Source organism: Mya arenaria, chromosome 3 (genome assembly GCF_026914265.1).
Source record: "Mya arenaria isolate MELC-2E11 chromosome 3, ASM2691426v1".
NCBI classification, from domain to species: domain Eukaryota; kingdom Metazoa; phylum Mollusca; class Bivalvia; order Myida; family Myidae; genus Mya; species Mya arenaria.
Genome location: NC_069124.1, coordinates 7,082,632 through 7,102,264, shown reverse-complemented (window position 1 = coordinate 7,102,264; position 19,633 = coordinate 7,082,632). Strand labels below are relative to the sequence as shown.

General features: G+C 35.8%; 2 protein-coding genes across 2 annotated transcripts; one reads left to right on the top strand and one right to left on the bottom strand.

Moving 5' to 3' along the window:
* The first annotated feature begins 551 nt into the window (after positions 1-551).
* Positions 552-12,103, top strand: LOC128226692 (zinc finger protein 2-like). The gene is made up of 4 exons (XM_052936672.1): positions 552-618; positions 5,051-6,340; positions 7,544-7,729; positions 8,655-12,103. The coding sequence occupies exons 2-4, from the start codon at positions 5,194-5,196 to the stop codon at positions 8,855-8,857; spliced, it is 1,536 nt and encodes a 511-aa protein (XP_052792632.1). The 5' UTR covers positions 552-618; positions 5,051-5,193; the 3' UTR covers positions 8,858-12,103.
* A 5,600-nt stretch (positions 12,104-17,703) lies between these two features.
* Positions 17,704-19,333, bottom strand: LOC128226746 (zinc finger protein 862-like). The gene has a single exon (XM_052936777.1). The coding sequence runs from the start codon at positions 19,315-19,317 to the stop codon at positions 17,824-17,826; it is 1,494 nt and encodes a 497-aa protein (XP_052792737.1). The 5' UTR covers positions 19,318-19,333; the 3' UTR covers positions 17,704-17,823.
* Positions 19,334-19,633: the final 300 nt, after the last annotated feature.

Here is a 19,633-nt window from a genome sequence, read left to right as displayed (position 1 = left end):
GCTTTAAAAACTACGCATGTGGGTTCAGCATATTAGGTATTTTTCTAGAAATAGCGATGTTATGTGTTTTCATATTATGGGGTTCGGTTAATATAGCTTATACCAGGAGCGCCCCCTATCATTGCAGGTCTGTCTAGAAATTACTGCTGGAGATGATGCTGACATCACTAATGAGCAAAGGAACAGTTAACCAGGTCATTAGCAGAATGTATTACAACGACAAATATCTCTAGATGGTACAACTGGATTTCCGTTTAAGTGGCATAATCATAGTATGACATACAAAAGAACCAGAATAAGATGATAATGACGTGTTTACAAATTATGCGTTTCAAGTACTGGGCAATCATCGGCGACGGAAAGCATATTTGATAAAACAACAAGGCATAAGCCACAAAATATATAATTTCTTAAAATATTTGTGCTATTTAAAAGCTGACAGCATTTTAGCGGGACCAGAACACCGATTTGGAGGTACCGCTATTTACAACAACAGATACTGGTATCCGACATCGAATATTGTTTTTGTCTTTACAGTAGCTTCCCTTATTTTCAAATTGGCCATTTCTTGAACTTTAAATACTCTCTTAGGCAGCTGTGGGAAAAGGGACAGCTAGGGTATTCAACGTTTGACTTATTAAATATGCATGTTTTTACTTTTCTTTTGTCTATTTATTCTGAATACTTGAAAGTTTAAATTTACAAATGTAAGGATTTAAATTGAAATATCATTAATTCAACGGTTCGATTTATTTGGTTGCTGTCTGTACTGTAAGTTAATCTCAAGCACTGTGTTTAAAATATATAATACTGTAAACAAAAAGTCATGTAAAGTCAAGTAATATTTATTTAAAAAGTCGGGTTTACAACATATAGAACAATAAACAATTCCAGGGAGGCCTGAATTGAGCCATGAATGTGTAGAGTTTCAAACTGCATTCTAAGAAACTTAGGCTTTATGTTCCTTATATATTAATTTACTGTACACATAAACTCAGTGTTTTTTTTTCATATTAAACATCCAAAATTATCCAATGGGTATTCCATGTAATCGGCATTCTGAGTGTTTATATCTGTATTGCAAAGTACCCATGCATTTTGCTATAATTCTGGACTGTTTCAACTTCAATATGTATAGTGCACCATTCATCTGTACATGTACAGTGTGCAAAATTAACGGTAGCCCGATCGCCCGTGGCGACGAAAAATTGACCCAGGCTACGAAAAAATCCTTTAAGGTAGCCAGACTGGCGATGAAATCATCGGGCTTGTTGGTTAAAAAAAATTGTCGGGTAAATGTTTACCTCGACACCATTGACCGACTTCCAGATAATCTCTCATTGTTATGGATATTTTCTGTTGCAGTAATCTCCCTTGTCAAGCAATAATACGCTATATATATACTGCTTGAAAATAATTATTTTGACGGAAATCATATTTCGGACTGTCAATACTTTTTTTTTGTTTTAGTGAGATATTAAAGTTTGGATGTTGTTTTTGTTGTGTGTTTTTTTTAAATAAACTTGGATTATTTAGTCACCGAAAATTATGAAATAGATGTTTGTAAAATCCTGTCACTAATGCCACAAGCAGCACATGTTGACAGGACTTCCATCCTCCCCCTTCATCAACAATCCAACTGCCTTGACAGAACCAGCCCGCACCCCCCCCCCCCCCATCGAACCACCACCAGCCCCCCTGCCCCCTGGCAACACAGGACCACACAACCACCATACTTGCATTTTATACAAAATATAATAAGATATTGTACAGTTGTCATATCATTCCTTGTTTTTAATCATATAAGGTACTCAAGATGCGTTTTTCTGTTAAACTATAGGCTATGGAAATCTGGCTTGGGCTACAGAAATCTCAAAGTCTGTAGCCCCATTGGCTACCAGGTAAAAAAGGTTAATTTCGCACACTGCATGTATGTCATGATATGCTGCAGACTTCCTGAAAATCGTTGAACATGATTGGCTAATATTATTCCGGTCTGACATTGCTGAACAGAAATCTGTCAGACCTTGGGGCTTTCTTTCCTCCGTTAACTGCGGTATACGAAATTCTGAATTGAATCCACTAGCCCATTCAGGCTACCAGATAGGACATTTTACTAACCCGAAACCAATTTCACTAGCCCACACTTAAACACCATAAAGTATCACTCCTTTGGAAGATTTTATGGAAGTTTGAATTATGATTCCCCCTCTATTCTGAGCATCTAATCGAGCACGCTCATACAATTTAAATACTTTAATAAATGTTCCTCAGCCTGGACGATGCGTAAATAATTCAATAAGCGTCCAGGGCTCATCCTAGGCCAAAATTTAAGGGGGAAGTGAACTTCTCGCTAACTGAAAAAATCCCACCCCCACCCCCGGAAAAAATAGATAAAGTAGATAAATTATAGTGATACAAATACTAGTGTACTCATAAAACGTTTGTAAAATAAATGCAATATAAATAATAAATCGTTTCTGACTCTTTTGAATTCATCATTTATTTAATGGATGTTAAGAATTAGGCATGTACTATTAGTTCTCTCATCCAATGCATCCTTGTTAAATCCGATATGCACCCGCAATGGTGCAATGACATTTTTCTCTGTCTACTTTCAGTTTCACTTTCAAGATGTATAAACAAAAATACTCGATTAAAATACTCGATTTTTCTATTGCCAATATTCCTATAGTTGTTCTTTAAAATAAATTGCAAAGTAATTCAAAGGTAATAAAACCATACTCTACTGTAAACTGACAATGATTTAACTATATCCAACAGTTCTCCTTCCACTTTGTTTAAATATGTCAGGAAGCAAAACGGGCACCTGTTTTCCACGCATTTAAGACTATGTAAAATGTTAATGTTCTATTACGCATTAAAAACTTCTATCTTTTAATTTAAGCTAATAAATCAAAAATACAATTAAAACGAAATAAATAAAATATCAATTTTGATATTGATATTTTAGCATTGTTGTATTCTCACAGCCGTTGTTGTAAGCAAAAACTGCAGACGTTATCCGTAAATTAATTTACATAATGGGCGGAGTTATTGACCTCATTGAGTTTGACTGCTGCTAAAAGACCTTACTGGCAAGAAACAGATCGATAATCACTTGTCACTTCAGGCGTTAATTACTCTTGACATGTGTTTATATACATTAATTGAATAAGCAACCATTCAGCACATGGATTGCAGTCCTGAATCGCAGAGCAATTATCTTTATGACCATTGTAAATTTTGGCGAATCTGACTTCCCTTTGATCTTTCCCTGTTGTCAAGGCGACTAATCACTCTAGTCACCAGGTAGGACGCATTCTTGAATAATAAGCATATAAAAAGACGATGCTTTACATGTTTAATTTGCATTTGTTTTTTTTAATTGCATTTATGTATATAAGGGAAAAAACAGTAGCCCGGTGGGGCTAGTTTCTACGGATAATCGGTAGTTCAAGCTGAAATTCGGTAGCCTCGGGCTTCCGCGAATTTCTATCACTGTAACTGGGTTTTAGCATTAAGAACTGGTACCTGGGTTTTAGCAATAATGCCTAAGAACAATTTAACACATGTTTTCATTGGTCGCTCTCGGCACAATGTCTGTAGAAAAAACAAACAATCACTTTGCTTGTAAAGTACTGCCTGTCATTTACAAAGCAAACATGGGTGTCGTTACAATTTTAGGAAGGTCCCAAGTCAGGCAAAAGAACAGCTGATGATGTTCTGCAAAAATAAACTTTCGTTTCAGATCTGCTGACTAAATAAAACAATGTTTTTGGTTCCATCTGTTTAGACTTTCCGAATTAGACAAAGTCAAGGCTGCGAAACAGTGGCTCCAGCACATTTAGGAGCTGTGTATAAAAAAGAGCCAATGACACTTCCGAGCTAGAGAAAAAGAATGGATATCATTATAAAACGGCAGCTGTGAAAGTGTCAGACATAATGTCTTACACTTCATCTAAACTTAGGGAATACTATTTTGTTGTTGTTTTTCTATCAAAAATTAATTTTATTTCAAGAAACAAATTTATTTACATCTTTAATATTTACTTATTTAAACATCCATGCTTTAAAGGGACTGTACACCAGATTGGCACCCAAAATATTTTTTTCTGTAACAGTCTCATGACAATTATCTAATAGAATGTGTTACGCTTTGATATCATAATTGTAAAAAAAGTACCAAAATGTAAAAAAAATGTGTCGGAGACCGGGTTCGAACCTGTGTCGCCAAAATTACAGTCCAGCGTCGTATCCACTGAACTATGACGGCTTACTCTAAATGGGTGACATAATTAAGCAATACACCTACCTCAGTAATATCACGTGATAACACTGACTAGCCAATCACGCACAAGGAATGAATTCTACCTGGTATACATACCCAGTAATCTTTTTTAATGGAAAAATACGAAATAACTGCTAAACTTAAATAAATTGTAAACTATGTGGTACTTCAGTTAGTAAGTTTCAATGCATTGTACACATCGATGCCAAGTTTATGTCAGTTTTCGACAATTTTCTTTTTTTTCCCGCTATTTTATCATACGGAGTACAACCCCTTTAAAGGGTCAGTAAATAAGTGTGATGACAGCATGCTTTCACACTTAACTTAAGTTTTCATGTAAATTCTAATAAGAATACATATAGGTCAAAGTTCTTTTTAAACGACAAACATATTGGGATTAAGTGTGAATAAGGGTTTCTTGGGAAAAAATAATAAGTTGGACCATGGGTCAGCAGCATTCATTTTTCCTCAGTAAACATACATGTACATTCTGCTGCAGAATCACATTTGTCAAAACAAAAACTATGTTTTAAAGTTCACATTTACTCATAGTGCTTTTTTTAGAATGTCTTCAAATGTTTGCTTTTGGATATTTCATCAAAATGCATTTCTGAGCTTAAAATGTTATACATGTATAATGTTCTTAATGTAATATTGCCTGATTTGGTAAATTAGATACTGTTATTAATATTAATAAGCTCGAGGGTATTGGAAGCAGCATAGATTTTAGGTTTATACAATGTTTTTGTTACTTTCCAGTCACCAAAATTGGAGAGTAATAAGATGAGTAAAGAGATGCTGCATTTATTGATAAGCCATTGAGAGAAAGTCAGGGGTGCAGAGGTCACCAGCAAGAGGCCATTGATATAGGGGATTGAAGAGGAGCAAATTATATTTTAACAATGAGCTCAGACATACCTTTAGACAACTGTGTTAACAGTTGTCAGTCTTACAACGGATTGGATAATTCAAGGACGCCTAGTGAAAAAAATGAAGTTCAAAATGATTTCCAACCAGACATTGTTATTAAGACCGAATGTCCAGATGAAACTTACACCTATCTATTTGATGGTTCAGACTATAAAGAAAGTGATTCAACACTTAATGGAAATGAAGAAATGAAGATGGAAAGTGAAGATAGCATGGCACATACTGTATCTTTAAATATGGACAATCATTGGCAAAATAATGTCAAGGCAAACTCAAATGAACTTGTTGGTTCCGAGTTCAATGATATACTTAAAAATAGAGTGGCACAGAATTGGACATGTGGTTCTAATTCAACAACCGACCAGAGTCCAGCACAGACTAGCTCACTCAATAAGGTGAATCCTGCTGTGAAAAAAAGGAAACCATCTGCTAAGAATGATGAAAGAAAGTCTACTAACATTGAAAAGAAACTATCTGTCAATGTAAAGAAAAAAAGAATACGGAATAGAAATAAACTCTCTGATCCTGAGAAGGTTTCTAAACGTGCAGAATATCAGAAAATGAATGAAGATGTAGTCAAAAGGTTTGCTAAACGGACTTTCATTCAAAGCAATGGTGTAGAAACAACAGAGGTTGACAGAAAGGGCAGTGATGAACCAACAAATAATGGACAAGGGAAAATCAATTTACAAGACATTACTTATGAGTGCAGTGAGTGTGATTATGTAGGTGGAAGACATAACTTCCTAGAGCACTGTAAAAGATCACATTGTAAAGACATAGAAGAGTACAAAATGTTTAAATGCGAGACCTGCTCAAAATCATTTGTTTTGAAAAAAGATTTAACCAAGCACATTAGAGTTCACCATTCAGTTGTTGTAAACTGTGAAGTGTGTGGAAAATCATTCAATAATGCCTACTATCTAACGAAGCATTCCGAAATACACAAGGAAATTAGGAATGAGCATGAGTGTAAGGTGTGTCATAAGATCTTCCTACACCAGTCTGCCCTAGTTACACACATAAGGAGGCGGCATCCAGATCAGAAAGACAACCTGATCCGTTTCCGGTCATCGTTAAACTACAAAGATCAGACACCCATCGTATGTGACTGTTGCGGTAAGTAATTACAAATGTACCATATTGATGTGAGTCAGAAGATCTTTTTAAAACAAAACAAGACTGTTATTTGTGACAAGAACATTTGAAGCATTGTACTGAAGCCTTAATCTTGATTGATAACCAAAATCACTTAACAGCTCTTTAATTTCATATATATATATATATATATATATATATATATATATATATATTTACATAAGGCTGATACTTAATTTCTTGAAAGGACAATTTGCCCAAAATTTAATAAACTTGTGTATGACATATATTTTTTATTTAAATTATAGTTGAAATGCTTCATAAATTCATTTATCAATACTTTATATCAAGAATCGATTTTCGTTTTTTGCTCGTCTATTTAAAAAATGATTAGAGCTATACTACTCATCCTAGCATTTACAACCAGGTCAGACCTAAGTAAAGGTTTTGAATGTTGATGTTACCTTTAAGACATTAACTCAGCAAAAACATCATGTATTGCATGAAACTTTAGATTCATGTATATGTTTCTGATTTACCAACCTACTTGATAAATGAAGTAAGATGACACTACTGAATATTATGCAAATTATGGACCTTTATTATCTGACTCAAAAATACTGGTTAAGGTTTTTGCGTGTAAGCACACATAGGTTAATATCTCAGCAACTACTTGATGTATTGCATTGAGACTTTGTACAATGTTATTCAACCATCTAACCTACGTGAATAACCAAGTAAAAAAAGTCTATTAAGCATACAAATTATGGCCCTTTATTATTTGACTTTGAAATTATGGTTCTAATGCCTCTACTCGGCAACTACATGTACTTTATATTGTAAACTATTAAATTGTATTTCCCTTTTAATATTTTTTCGACTTAAAAATCTGGTGAAGGATTTGCATGTAAGCACTCATAATTTAATATCTCAGCAACTTCTTCATATATTGCATTGAAACTTTATACAAAGGTTCTAAACCATACATTGTACATACATACATAATGAAGTTAGATAACACTTTTGTTGCATATAATGCAAAATATGGCCATTTATTATGTGACCTAGAAATACCAGTTAAGGTTTTGCTGTAATCTAATTTTAAAGTGATCCATGCATGCTTCACCTGAACCTTTAACTTAAAAGCGACAGAATAGGGTGCTGTCTACGTGACAGCTCTTGGTTTTTTTTATCTAATGGTTTGTTATTAAATTATCATTGCAGGGAAAGAGTTTGACGACAGAGACAAATTCTCGCGACATGTGTATAACCATTCCAAACAAAGACCAGTTCCTAAGTTGTTTCCATGCACAGAATGCTCCAAATCATTCATTTGTCCAGCTCTGTTGAATAGACACCTGAAAACCCATCTAGGAACGAAGGACTTTCAATGTGTATACTGTGGCAGAGGTAACATCAAAGTGTAATGTGTTCAGGGGCGAGTTCCTTTAAAGTTTAATATATAAATTAATTTTACATGTACATTTTAATATTTGTTTTGACAGTATTTTTGGATGATTGCTATTAACAGTATTTGACTGTCACAAGTAAGTTGATTTGGCTTGATTATGAATAGGCCATGCTAAAGTGATTGTTTGTTTAGTGTACAAGGCAGAAAAAAACAACAACATATGTTGACAAAGAAAAACAAGCATAGTAAACTTGATTCAACTTCTTTGAGATAAATTCTGTAAAAGTATCTTGACTTTAATTTGTTTCGAAATCCGAATGACGATTAATTTTTTATAATGAACTCCATGAATTTTACTTTACGTAAAAGTAAATTTAAATTAAGTATCGAATTTGGACTTGCATTCTCAAAATACATGTATGCCAGTGAAATTTCAATATTGCAAGTGACATGCCCAAACTCACACCATGGATAGAATTGTATCTCATTTATCAAAAATACAGCACTTGATATGATCGTCAAAGTAGGCTTTCTGATTTCCAGATTACCATACATTTCATAAGTTGTACATGCACTGTAGAGAAAATGATGTAACGGTTCTGCTTTGTCATTGGCTGAACGCTTCAGTAAAAGATAGAAGGTAGAAGCCAGATCATGTGTGTTTTTATGGGGTTTTACCATGGTTGATTGGTTTCCGGAGGTTAAAATTAGGACAATTACTCATTCATGTACATCCATCAATGTATTTCATGTTGTCTGCATTTAAATGATAACACAATTTACAGAAAAAAATGTTTGATTTACAAACTTATTCATATGCATAAAAATAAATAATGTCAGACCGAATAACATTATACATTCATGTTGATGGTGGTATACTGGGTTGGTTTGAATTGATTGAAAATGTATATTTTTTTGTTTCAGGATATTATTCGAAGGAATCACTGGATCGTCACATTCTTACCCATACATGTGAACCTGAATTTCAATGTTCTCTTTGTGGTGAACAGTTCTACGAGAGGAGTGTTATTACAAGACATATAACCGGAAAACACAAGTGTGTACGAGCTGATGTGAAGAAACATTTTGTTAAGCTTGAGCGGCAGCCGAAGACAACCCTGATGTAACAAGTAAAATTAAACTTGTGAAAGTTCATGATTGTATACATAAATATTCCTAGATCTATAACATTTGTCAGTATTCCCCCACTTTATTTATTGTCTTGTATGTATTATAATGTTATAATATTAATTAGGTTATTTCATTTTGGCCAAGTTATTTGTCTAAGGTCAGCACTATTGGCCATGCCTAAAGGGTGGAGGCCAATATTGCTGATTGAGTCAAATACGTAATAGTTATAAATAATAAAATTTAAAGTAGCACTCTGGCATAAAAATAGATTTGTCATTTAGATAGTTATGATTATCAATGTATGTATATAAATATATATATATATATATGCAGTTTGTGCGCATGTTTCCATGTTGCGGATAATCAGATTGAAGGATTTTTAATGAATTATAAATGTGTAAAACACTCTTTTTCAAAGATGTTTGAATATCCTGGAATCCAATTTGACAGAGTGCTCCTTTAAAATTGACAGAGGACATGTACTTATTAATGCTGGCATTATTTAATAGCAACTGTCCAAGTTGTAATTAGTTTATCAGTGTTTTTTTCTTTCTTTTATTGTCCTCATTATGGGAATAGACTTGTTTTAGTGGTGTTTCAATTTCTGATATAACATTCTGTACAGATTATATATATATGTATTTTTAAGCTCACCTACGCATGACATGCTTATTGTGTGAGCTGTTGGGGTGGATGAAGTGTCCGGTGTTTTATAAAAGAAAGTAACTACAAGAAGCATTCATAGAGAAGTTCTTGACATGCTTTAAAGATATCTAGCAAATCATTTTTACTTATATTTTATCTTTTTTTTTTTATTTAAAATATGTATGGACTGTATTTCTGTTTTTGAAATTGCATTCAAAGAATATGTTGATATTTAAAGCAATATAGCCTGTAATTTGATAAATCTATAGCGATAGTTGATTCAAACTAAAAAACAAACATTTAATAATTATAATATATTTTTGCAATTATTAATCTAACAAAACATCATGAACATTACTAAAATAATTATCAGTCATTTAAATAAACATTTTACCGGTATATACTTTGGAATTAAAGTAATATAGAATGTACATGTAAGGTAATAAAATACTTCTTACACCTTGGTTAAGGGTTTGCATTATTGCTCATTTTAGACTATACTGAGCCTTTGAAATAATGCCGTGGGGCAAGTAGAAATTCTAATGCGTCTGCCAAAAAGGGGAAGTCATGTTTTTATTCCAGTTTGACTAGCTTTTAAAAAAAGCAATTGACTGTGGCTCATGTATGAAAGTAATACTAATTCCACGTATTGTTCAATGTGTCAGGAAATGGGGGTGAAATCTAATATATTGTTCAGGCAAGTAAAAATAGTTTTGGGCAAGTAAATTTTGAAAGCAACTATTTTTATGCCCCCAAAGGTGGGCATATTAAAATTGCACCGTCCGTCCGTCTGTCCGTCCGTCCGTCCGTCAGTCCGACTCAATAACTCAGAATATTATGGACAGATTTTAAAATAACTTGCCACATGTGTTTGACATACCAAGACATCGTGTCGCATGCAAGAACCGTGTCCCTACCTCTAAGGTCAAGGTCACACTTAGGTGTTTATTCCCAATGGAATGCTGCATATAAGGACATAGAGTATAGATTGTCTTGTTCGGGCTGTAGCTTTCCCTTGTATGGACAGATTTTAAAATAACTTGCCACATGTGTTCGGCATACCATGACGACGTGTCGCGTGCAAGACCCGTGTCCCTACCTCTTAGGTCAAGGTCACACTTAGTGTTTATTCACAATGGCATGCTGCATATAAGGACATAGAGTATAGGTTATCGTGTCTCGGCTGTAACTTTCCCTTGTATGGACAGATTTTAAAATAACTTGCCACATGTGTTTGGCATACCAAGATGACGTGTCGCGTGCAAGAACCGTGTCCCTACCTCTAAGGTCAAGGTCACACTTAGGTGTTTATTCACAATGGAATGCTGCATATAATGACATAGAGTATAGATTGTCGTGTCCGGGCTGTAACTTTTCCTTGTATGGACAGATTTTAAAATAACTTGCCACATGTGTTCGGCATACCAAGACGACGTGTGGCGTGCAAGATCCGTGTCCCTATTTCTTAGGTCAAGGTCACACTTAGTGTTCATTCACAATGGAATGCTGCATATAACGACATAGAGTATAGGTTGTCGTGTCTGGGCTGTAACTTTCCCTTGTAAGGACAGATTATAAAATAACTTGGCACATGTGTTTGAATTACCAAGACGATGTGTCGGGTGCAAGACCCGTGTCCCTACCTCTTAGGTCAAGGTCACACTTAGTGTTTATTCACAATGGAATGCTGCATATAAAGACATAGAGTATAGGTTGTCGTGTCCGGGCTGTAACTTTCCCTAAACATGGACAGATTTTAAAATAACTTGCCACATGTGTTCAACATACCAACACGACGTGTCGCGTGCAAGAACCGTGTCCCTACCTCTAAGGTCAAGGTCACACTTAGGTGTTTATTCACAATGGAATGCTGCATATAATGACATAGAGTATAGATTGTCGTGTCCGGGCTGTAACTTTCCCTTGTATGGATGGATTTTAAAATAACTTGCCACATGTGTTCGGCATACCAAGACGACGTGTCGCGTGCAAGATCCGTTTCCCTATTTCTAAGGTCAAGGTCACACTTAGTGTTTATTCACAATGGAATGCTGAATATAAGGACATAAGAATTTAGGTTGTCAAGTATGGGTGGTATTTTTTATGTTCTGAGGCAATTTAAAATAACTTGCCATATGTATTTGTTTGATCTTTAACTTTTCATGTACTGACCTTGTTCATAGGTCAATGTCACATTCGGTGGCATTCGTCACATACTGTGACAGCTCTTGTTTAAGACTGCAATACAAGGCTCTCACTAAACTCATTTTTTATTGAAGAAGTTTTACTTATCATTATATTGACTGATTTAATATTTTATGTTAAATTATATATATATTATCTTTTACCTGTACTTTCTTTATAAAGACTTTTGATATTTATCATTATTATACATGTATGTATTCTTTATCTTATTTGGATGGTTTTGAATACCGATTAATATTTATAAACACAGATGAAATGTTTACCAAGTTTATTGCCAAAATATATAAGCATTAAATGACATTATAGATATGTATGAACATTTCAAACAATAGCAGTAAAACAAAGTAATAACATATGAATAAAATCAAGGCACATTTGTTCCTAAAGCACCATCCTGTTTCATTCCAATAAACCAAATTCCAGCTAATTCTATACACAGCCACTATACAGTGTAGAAGGTATTACCTTCTCAAGTTATCTGCCTAGCAGGACTAATCTCAAAGTCTCTCAGGGCCAGTCCATCCTCTGAGAATTGTACCCGATGTCCTACACTTCATTGATATGACTTGCCTTTGGACTCTAGATGTGTTTCTAGATGCTAAGTCCACATCCACACTGTACATTTGTCATGGGAATAACAACACAAACCTTTAGTAACCAGTTCTGATCATGTTTGGTTAGTCATTAGATTCTGACAGAGCAAATCACACATTCAAAAGACTAGACTGGCTGTAACTGCCCCTCAAAATATGTGTGTACATCTGGAATGGTGTTGAGATATGTGCTTTGTTCGGTAGGTGAGTTTGGAAGTGTGAAGTTGCTGTTGAAGTTCCTGAACCCTGTTTTTGGTAACTGAATCAGTTGAGCAGATGTTTACAGGGATTAGAACTAGCATGCACTTACAAATTTCGGTTTCATTAAAATTGTTTTCAAGGTTGTTTGTCAATTAATTGATGTAGTCAGGTGCAATTTTGTTCAGGATGCTCTGTTGTTGAGTGAAGCATCTTAGCTCAGGGGAAAAACCAACAATGGCAGGTTCATTCTCAGTCTCAGTTTCATTGCTGTCACTGAACAGTTCAATATCTCAACAACATTGATGTTTTGCTTTAGACAGTAGGACAAGTCAAACCAGTTAGGTAAGCATAGGAAGGCCACTTTAAGCAGCCTCTTGATAGGGTCACATGCATGACCACTTGCACTTGGTTAGCTCTAATAAGTTTAGGACTTGATATATTAAGGGAGTAGTATTATCAAGCTGATTGCCTGATTTGAGGCAGAACACTATCATCACAATCACTCTAAATTGTTTTCATGGAAAACAGTTTTATGCCCCTGGCCAAAGCTTGCCACCTATGTCTGGCCAACACTGGTGCTGTAGATGACAACGACGAGACCTCCTCGAGTTGCACCGGGTGCCGCTGCCAACACTGTAGCATGCAGATTCTTATAAGACTCACGCAGCTGCCACAGCAGATCATTGCTGTCAACGTAACACTCACTGTAAAGGCACCCATTAGAATGTCAAATTGGTTATGACTAAAAGTAGAAAAAACTCTTATAAGATTTAAGTAACTTCTTGTGCACAAATTTTCATTTAAGTAAATCCCCATTATTCGTTTACTTTAAAGACATTATTTTTCAAAAGGTTATCAGAAATCTTTCTAAATCTAAAATATGTGTAATGTGTTGGCAATATACAAATACACATCGACTATTCACCTATGAAATTTACCAACAGTCTGGTATGTGTGCTGATGGTGATGGCTGTTGTTGTTGAGCTGCTGCTGTTGGTGTTGGAGGTGATGGTTATGTCGTCATCATCAGAGTCTGTGTAGACTGCAAAGTGTACCTGAATGATCCGGTGTTTTTTGCGAACAAGGACAATTTCAAATTATACCTGGATTCAAACCCATTCGATAAATTAGAATAAACAACTGGGGATATTGGTATCAGTTTAATTTTGCGTATTCTAAATATGAATATATATTTTTAACATATTATTGAGAACAAAAGATGGACATGGTTTTCGCTTTGAAATAAGCTCCCATAAATGCGAGTGTTCTAGTTAAAAAGAATAACAAACAAGTTAAAATTAACAACATTCACTACTTTTACCACTGCTACTGAAACCACTACATAGCACTTACCTTGCTTGTTGTTTGTGTTGCTATTGCCATTGCAGTCCTTTTCTTGTGGGATTTCCATTCTGTGTAGACTTGAGATATTCACAAGGTGGTGCAAACCATCAGCTTCCACATCGTGTCGGTTGTGTCCAGGATGTTAACCATCATTGCTGGTGTTGCCGCATTAGCTGGGCATTGCATCCAATGGTGAGGTCGACCACTTTGCCTGGGAAGTCGCATTAATAGTTTCCGTACCCCTCGATGAAACATCTGCTGCAAGCATCACTTATGTCCACCAAACATAAAGGCAAGAACATAAAATATTTTTAAATTTTGTGTTAATTTAAGCAAAAACTACTTCACAGGCAAATATGTGAACTTTGTCTTTATTGTGAACACTCTGACAGTGAAAATGTTTATAAATGTGTGTTTGGTCCAGATTGGAGGTGGTGGGTAAGACTTACTGAACTTTAAAGGGTGGCACTCTTTTTTCTTCCAAAATATGATACAGCAGTACAGCTGCACAACTCTGTTTCAACTAGAAGCCCGGTGTCAGGTGTCAGTTGTATCATTCTTATATTCTTATATTATTTTATCTGTTTTTGTACAATTCCATAGCGGTAGATATTACAGAATAAACTTAAAAGACGCACTTACTCTGAACATTATCATTCAGCTGGCTGAAGTTCTGTGAGGTTTAAAGTGCCGTAAAAGAGTTTAACTGTGTAACCTTGTGGGCTATATCTCAGTCAAAGCCTTTATGGGTTCGATATTTATTTGTTGATTTAAATGGAAGAAAACCTTTAACAAGCAAAGAGTATTTTAGAACATTATATAGACAATAATACACACATACAGGATACAGAAGTACATAAATACACAATTACAAACAACATGCTAAATAGAAGTTAAGACAATTTAAAAGATAAAGACGCTTACCAGGACAGCTTAGATGTTTTTATTGTTTTGTCAAATTTAGTAGAGAAATAACAAACTGTCTCTTGCGAGAAGCAAATAAACAGTAACATGAAGAACAAAGGAAAGGGACAAAGGATTGAATAAATTGTGCATCTGGAATATCGTCTTCATTTAAAGCCACTTCCTTAATGTCTCTCCGTGAGCGACCATCAATTGCATTGTGCGTATGAATCGCCCACTTTATTTTGTCCAGTGCATCTTCCATAGACGCTGGTTTGCAACTCTTTCACCTGCTTCATGATCGGAACATCCCAGACAACGGTTCAGGGAGTTCACAAAATTCTTTTGTGGCTAAACTTAAAAACTCTGTCTAATCGTCTCATGATTCCTCTGCAAGTTGACGAGCATTGTCAAAACGGATGGCAGCTGTCTCAGGTAATTTTTTCAGGCCGAACCGCCCCTCAAAGTGCTGCATTAAATTATAAAATTCCAAATCAGGAGACTGTTCCATTACAAGAGCATAATACTCACTGGTTTTTTCTTCTAAACACCAACATAAAGTAAAAGTATCCTTACACTCCTCAGAAGATAACTGGGAGGCCTTTGCATACTTGCCGAACTTTGTTCGCCGCCCAATTTGATTTTCCATCATAAAGCAAAGTTTTCAGAGGGTAAGATATCTTCAGCATCAGTCGCCGAGAACTTGTACACCCTTTGCCCTCTAAGTGACTGTCTGCATATGGCTCCCGTCTGTATTACGTTGAACGCCTCCGTTCCGGAGACCACTCACAAGCTCTATCAGGTCATTGCCCTTTTCCTTGTTGCCCGTTGCATTTTGCACATCTGTCGCCTGTATATCTCGAGATCTCTTTATATCTCTATATCTCTTTTTCGATGTAGTCCATTTTTGGTTATCCTGGGTTTTGCGTTTCCTGTCAATCCTCTCGAAATGAACGTACCCGTGCTGGCGGTTGCCCCTTGTGATCTATTAGTTACAGCATTTATTGACTTTTCATTGCTGTCCATTGATTTGAGTTTCGTTTGTGCATACTGATATGTTTAGCATATTTGTATTACTTTTGTCATTATAAGCTTTAAGTCCTCTGTTATTTACTTTTCTCTTATTTTTGACGTTTTTACACCGAAAACAATTCGATCTCTTATGGTATCATCTTTTGAACCATCACCCAATGCACAGTCTATTGCCTAAGTTTTAAAATGTTGTAACAAACTCTTCCATTGAATGGTATCCCTGAGATTCATTTTTGATTTCGTATCTGCAACGATAGTGTTTGATTTCGGTTGCATGTGAGCTGCAAAACTTTCTGCTACGTGTTTCAGACTCTCTTTGTTCTGTCGTTAATAAAAATGTGTTTAAGATTACACGGTCATTTTCTCCTATCCACAAAAGCGAATTTGTCACTTCTTCGCTTTCTTCTCTGAATGGTTCCGAAAAAAAGATCACAATGCTGACGAAACTGTTTTAATGTTTCCAACAGATTGTCACTACTCCAATTCATGGAAGGTATTTGTACGCCAGTTTACCTTTCCATTTATCACTATCCAACTAATCCTTGTCATGTAGCTCAAACTTCTGACACCCTGTTTTAATGTTTGGTGTTTATGGAAAAACAGTACAACTAAATTTAATATTGTTAGATTTCACGAGGCCTTCATGCAGCCCGGTTAAACACTGGGCGCGGGTTGAGTCTGACTAAGTTCGAACGGGAACGAACTGTAGACACTGTCAATTTACACTATTTTATTGTCAATAACTCAAACAACGCTCAAACAATGTTCAAACATCAAACAACGTTCAACGAACAACGTCAAACAACATCATATAATGCACAACATACATCGTACAACTTTCAACGTACAACTTTCAACGGTTATCTGAAATTAACAATTAACTTAAATTTAATAATGGTTCACAATAGAAATGAAGATTTAACACAAACAAGTATTAAACACTCATTAGATTAGACATTAAATGAACTTTACGTTGGCACAAAAATAAGATATTGCCATATCAAACTAAAGGAAAATGTTAATGAAAGTTTCAAAGCAAGAATTATCTGGTTTTCATTACTTTACGGGAAAAAATGATAAAACAGTAAAAATACATTTTGCACATAAACTATAATAAAAGATAATAATTAAAAAGCAATAACATAATTAAGTTTACATCATGAAACATATTTAATTTTTTTCACTAAAACACAACAACTCTCACCTGTCAATGTTCTCCACACAGCATAACCAAGAACGGCATTATTTTTGTTCTGTCCTTGGTAATTGTCAAAGTGGGACTGAGCATGTTCCTCAACCAGGCGGTAGTTTTCAAGGTAATGGTGGAGGTAGCTGACAACTGTGTTTGCTCCTTTGCCTGGGGCAACACCCTCATCACCAAGGTAAAACACCTGTTTCTCTGAAAAATATGTATCCTTCTTATCACTATTCTTAATCATCACCATCATCAGAAACAATAGCAAAATTTAACAGCACCAGTATTCAACATTAATACAACAAACATTTAAAACAACCATAACTAACATATACCAAATAAATGTTCAGATACACATCCAATTCCAGATTTTGAGATGTGCATGATGGCTATTGACCCAGGGTTGTCATTAATATTCATTGTAGAAGGCTGAAATATTATTTGAGGCGGCTGAACGTCCGAGCGTCGAAGACGCGAGTTTGCTAGGGGGGTCCGGGGGCATGCCCCCCCGGAAATTTTTCAAAAAAACGGTGCCAAATCGTGGCATTTGAGCAGTTGTGGGCCCATTAATCGTCCGAATTTGGTCTCTAAATTTTACTACTTTTTACTTAGTTTTCTGGGTTTGTTATACTGAAGAAAAAAACCCAAGATGTCATGACTTTGCAGGGAGAAGCATGCCATCTCTTTGAAAATTTTGAAAATAATGATATGCACTTCTGGCACTAGAGCGATTTCGGGTACAAGTAACAACACTTAATAACTACTGTACCTGTGAACTTTACTTTAAAACTCAGTTTTTGATTATTATTTGTTTAAGAACTTGAAGTATTACCAAACTGCACAGTCACAAATTTTTGGAACAACAATCTTCGTCATCTGACCAGTCTGAATCTGAGTCGCCAGCATCATACTCGTCAAGGCTAAGCTTTTTTAAAGCAATGTCAACTGCTGTCCTGATGACATCTTCACTAACATCCATATATGGATCTGTCTGGACTCCAGCATCCTCAACATCTATGACACTTGTAGCACTAGCAGCTGTGACTGTTGCTGATCCAGACTGTTTTGGAAGTTTACGCCTGTTTCTGTTCTCTAACCATGCATTTACAGCTGCCTTCACTAGCTGCTGACCTTCCAGGGATGATGGCTTAGGAGCATTTATGCAAATGTGAAGCAAAGACTCTAACATGGATGTACTCAGTCTGTTACGCAGCCTTGTTTTCAAAGCCTTCAGTGTACTAGCACCTCTCTCAGGCCATGCATTAGAAACTGGGAGTGAGGCTATCACTTCTGCAATGTAGATTACATTGGGATACAGTTGCCTCACTGCAATATTCTTTAGCAGTTGTAGAAGACACCATTCAGTAGTAGTTTCTGTTTGTTCTTTGCCTGATTTAACAGAATCAGGCATGCTAGGTTTGATGACATCTCTCAAATGATATTTCATTCCTTCCCACTCTGCTTTCAGTCTGTCTGATTTATCAGGATTTTCCTTGAAGTAATGATTAGACAGCACTTCAATTTGACCGTGACCATAACTCCTCATCTCAACACCAGAATCAGGCACCAGCATTGGATCAAAAACATTGAATGCTTCCAAGACTGGTGAGCTATCTGTAAACCTGTTGTCAATGTTCTCAACCAAAGCACTGACATATTTTTCAAATAGAGTATGCAGTTCCTTTGCGTCATTTTGATTCATTTTGATTTCAGCACACATGTCAGTGAATGATTCAATGTCCCGACTAAGACTTTCCATTGGTTTGGCATCAGCAACGAGATTATGTAGCCTATCTTTTGTCATATTTATAGCGGGTACAATGGCTGCAAAACTCAAATATCCCTTTTGGAATCGACGGGACAGATCACCAAGGATGGGAAGAATGTCTCTAAGAATGTAGATGACGCCAATAAATTTGAGCTTTTTCATCTTCGTCAGCAAACCTGAGGCTATTGCATCACTCTCTTGGAAATGCGCAAGCGTTTGGAGAACTGCCTCGTAGTCTTCATGAACAGCTTTTACCGAAGCTTCAAAACTCAACCATCGTGTGTGGCATGCTTTTTTCAGGCGTTTGGTTACACCCTTTACAGCTTTGCCCTCAAGCCGTACAGATTTCAGCTGGGTTTGAATTTTCAAATATGCTGCCATTCTTTTTGGCGAGTTCTGAAAGTACTGCCATAACTGCCTAAGCAATAGCTCTACATTGCTGATGTATTTCAAGGTATGATTGGTATCTGTGCATGCAAGGGCAAGACGGTGGCAAACACAATGTACATTTAACAGTAGAGGATTGACCTGTTTCAGTCTTGCAGCAACACCAGAGCGTTTGCCAACCATCACGGAAGCACCATCAGAGGTTAGCCCAGTAAAAGAAGACAAGTCCAACCCTCCACGCTCCTCAAGTTCTTCAAGAATCAGAGTAGTAATTGCATTTGAATCTGCAGACTCAAAAGATTCAAGAATGTTCTGGCAAGCCAAGAACTGAGTTTCAACATGACCAGTCTCTTTGCAAAAGTACTGTATGAAAGTTACAAGATTTTCAGCTACTGATACATCTGATACTTCATCAGTAAGTATACCAAATGCTGATGCTGCTCTCACCTTACGCAGTACTTCATTCTTCATAGTCTGACCTAGAGTTTCAAAGATTTCC

Excerpts from the sequence above, each read along its gene's own strand:
- LOC128226692 (XM_052936672.1), top strand. The coding sequence starts at position 5,194 with ATGAGCTCAGACATACCTTTAGACAACTGTGTTAACAGTTGTCAGTCT. Across the intron at positions 6,341-7,543 it reads CATCGTATGTGACTGTTGCG|GGAAAGAGTTTGACGACAGA; the intron begins GTAAGTAATTAC and ends TTATCATTGCAG. Across the intron at positions 7,730-8,654 it reads ATGTGTATACTGTGGCAGAG|GATATTATTCGAAGGAATCA; the intron begins GTAACATCAAAG and ends TTTTTGTTTCAG.
- LOC128226746 (XM_052936777.1), bottom strand. The coding sequence starts at position 19,317 with ATGGTTGGCAAACGCTCTGGTGTTGCTGCAAGACTGAAACAGGTCAAT.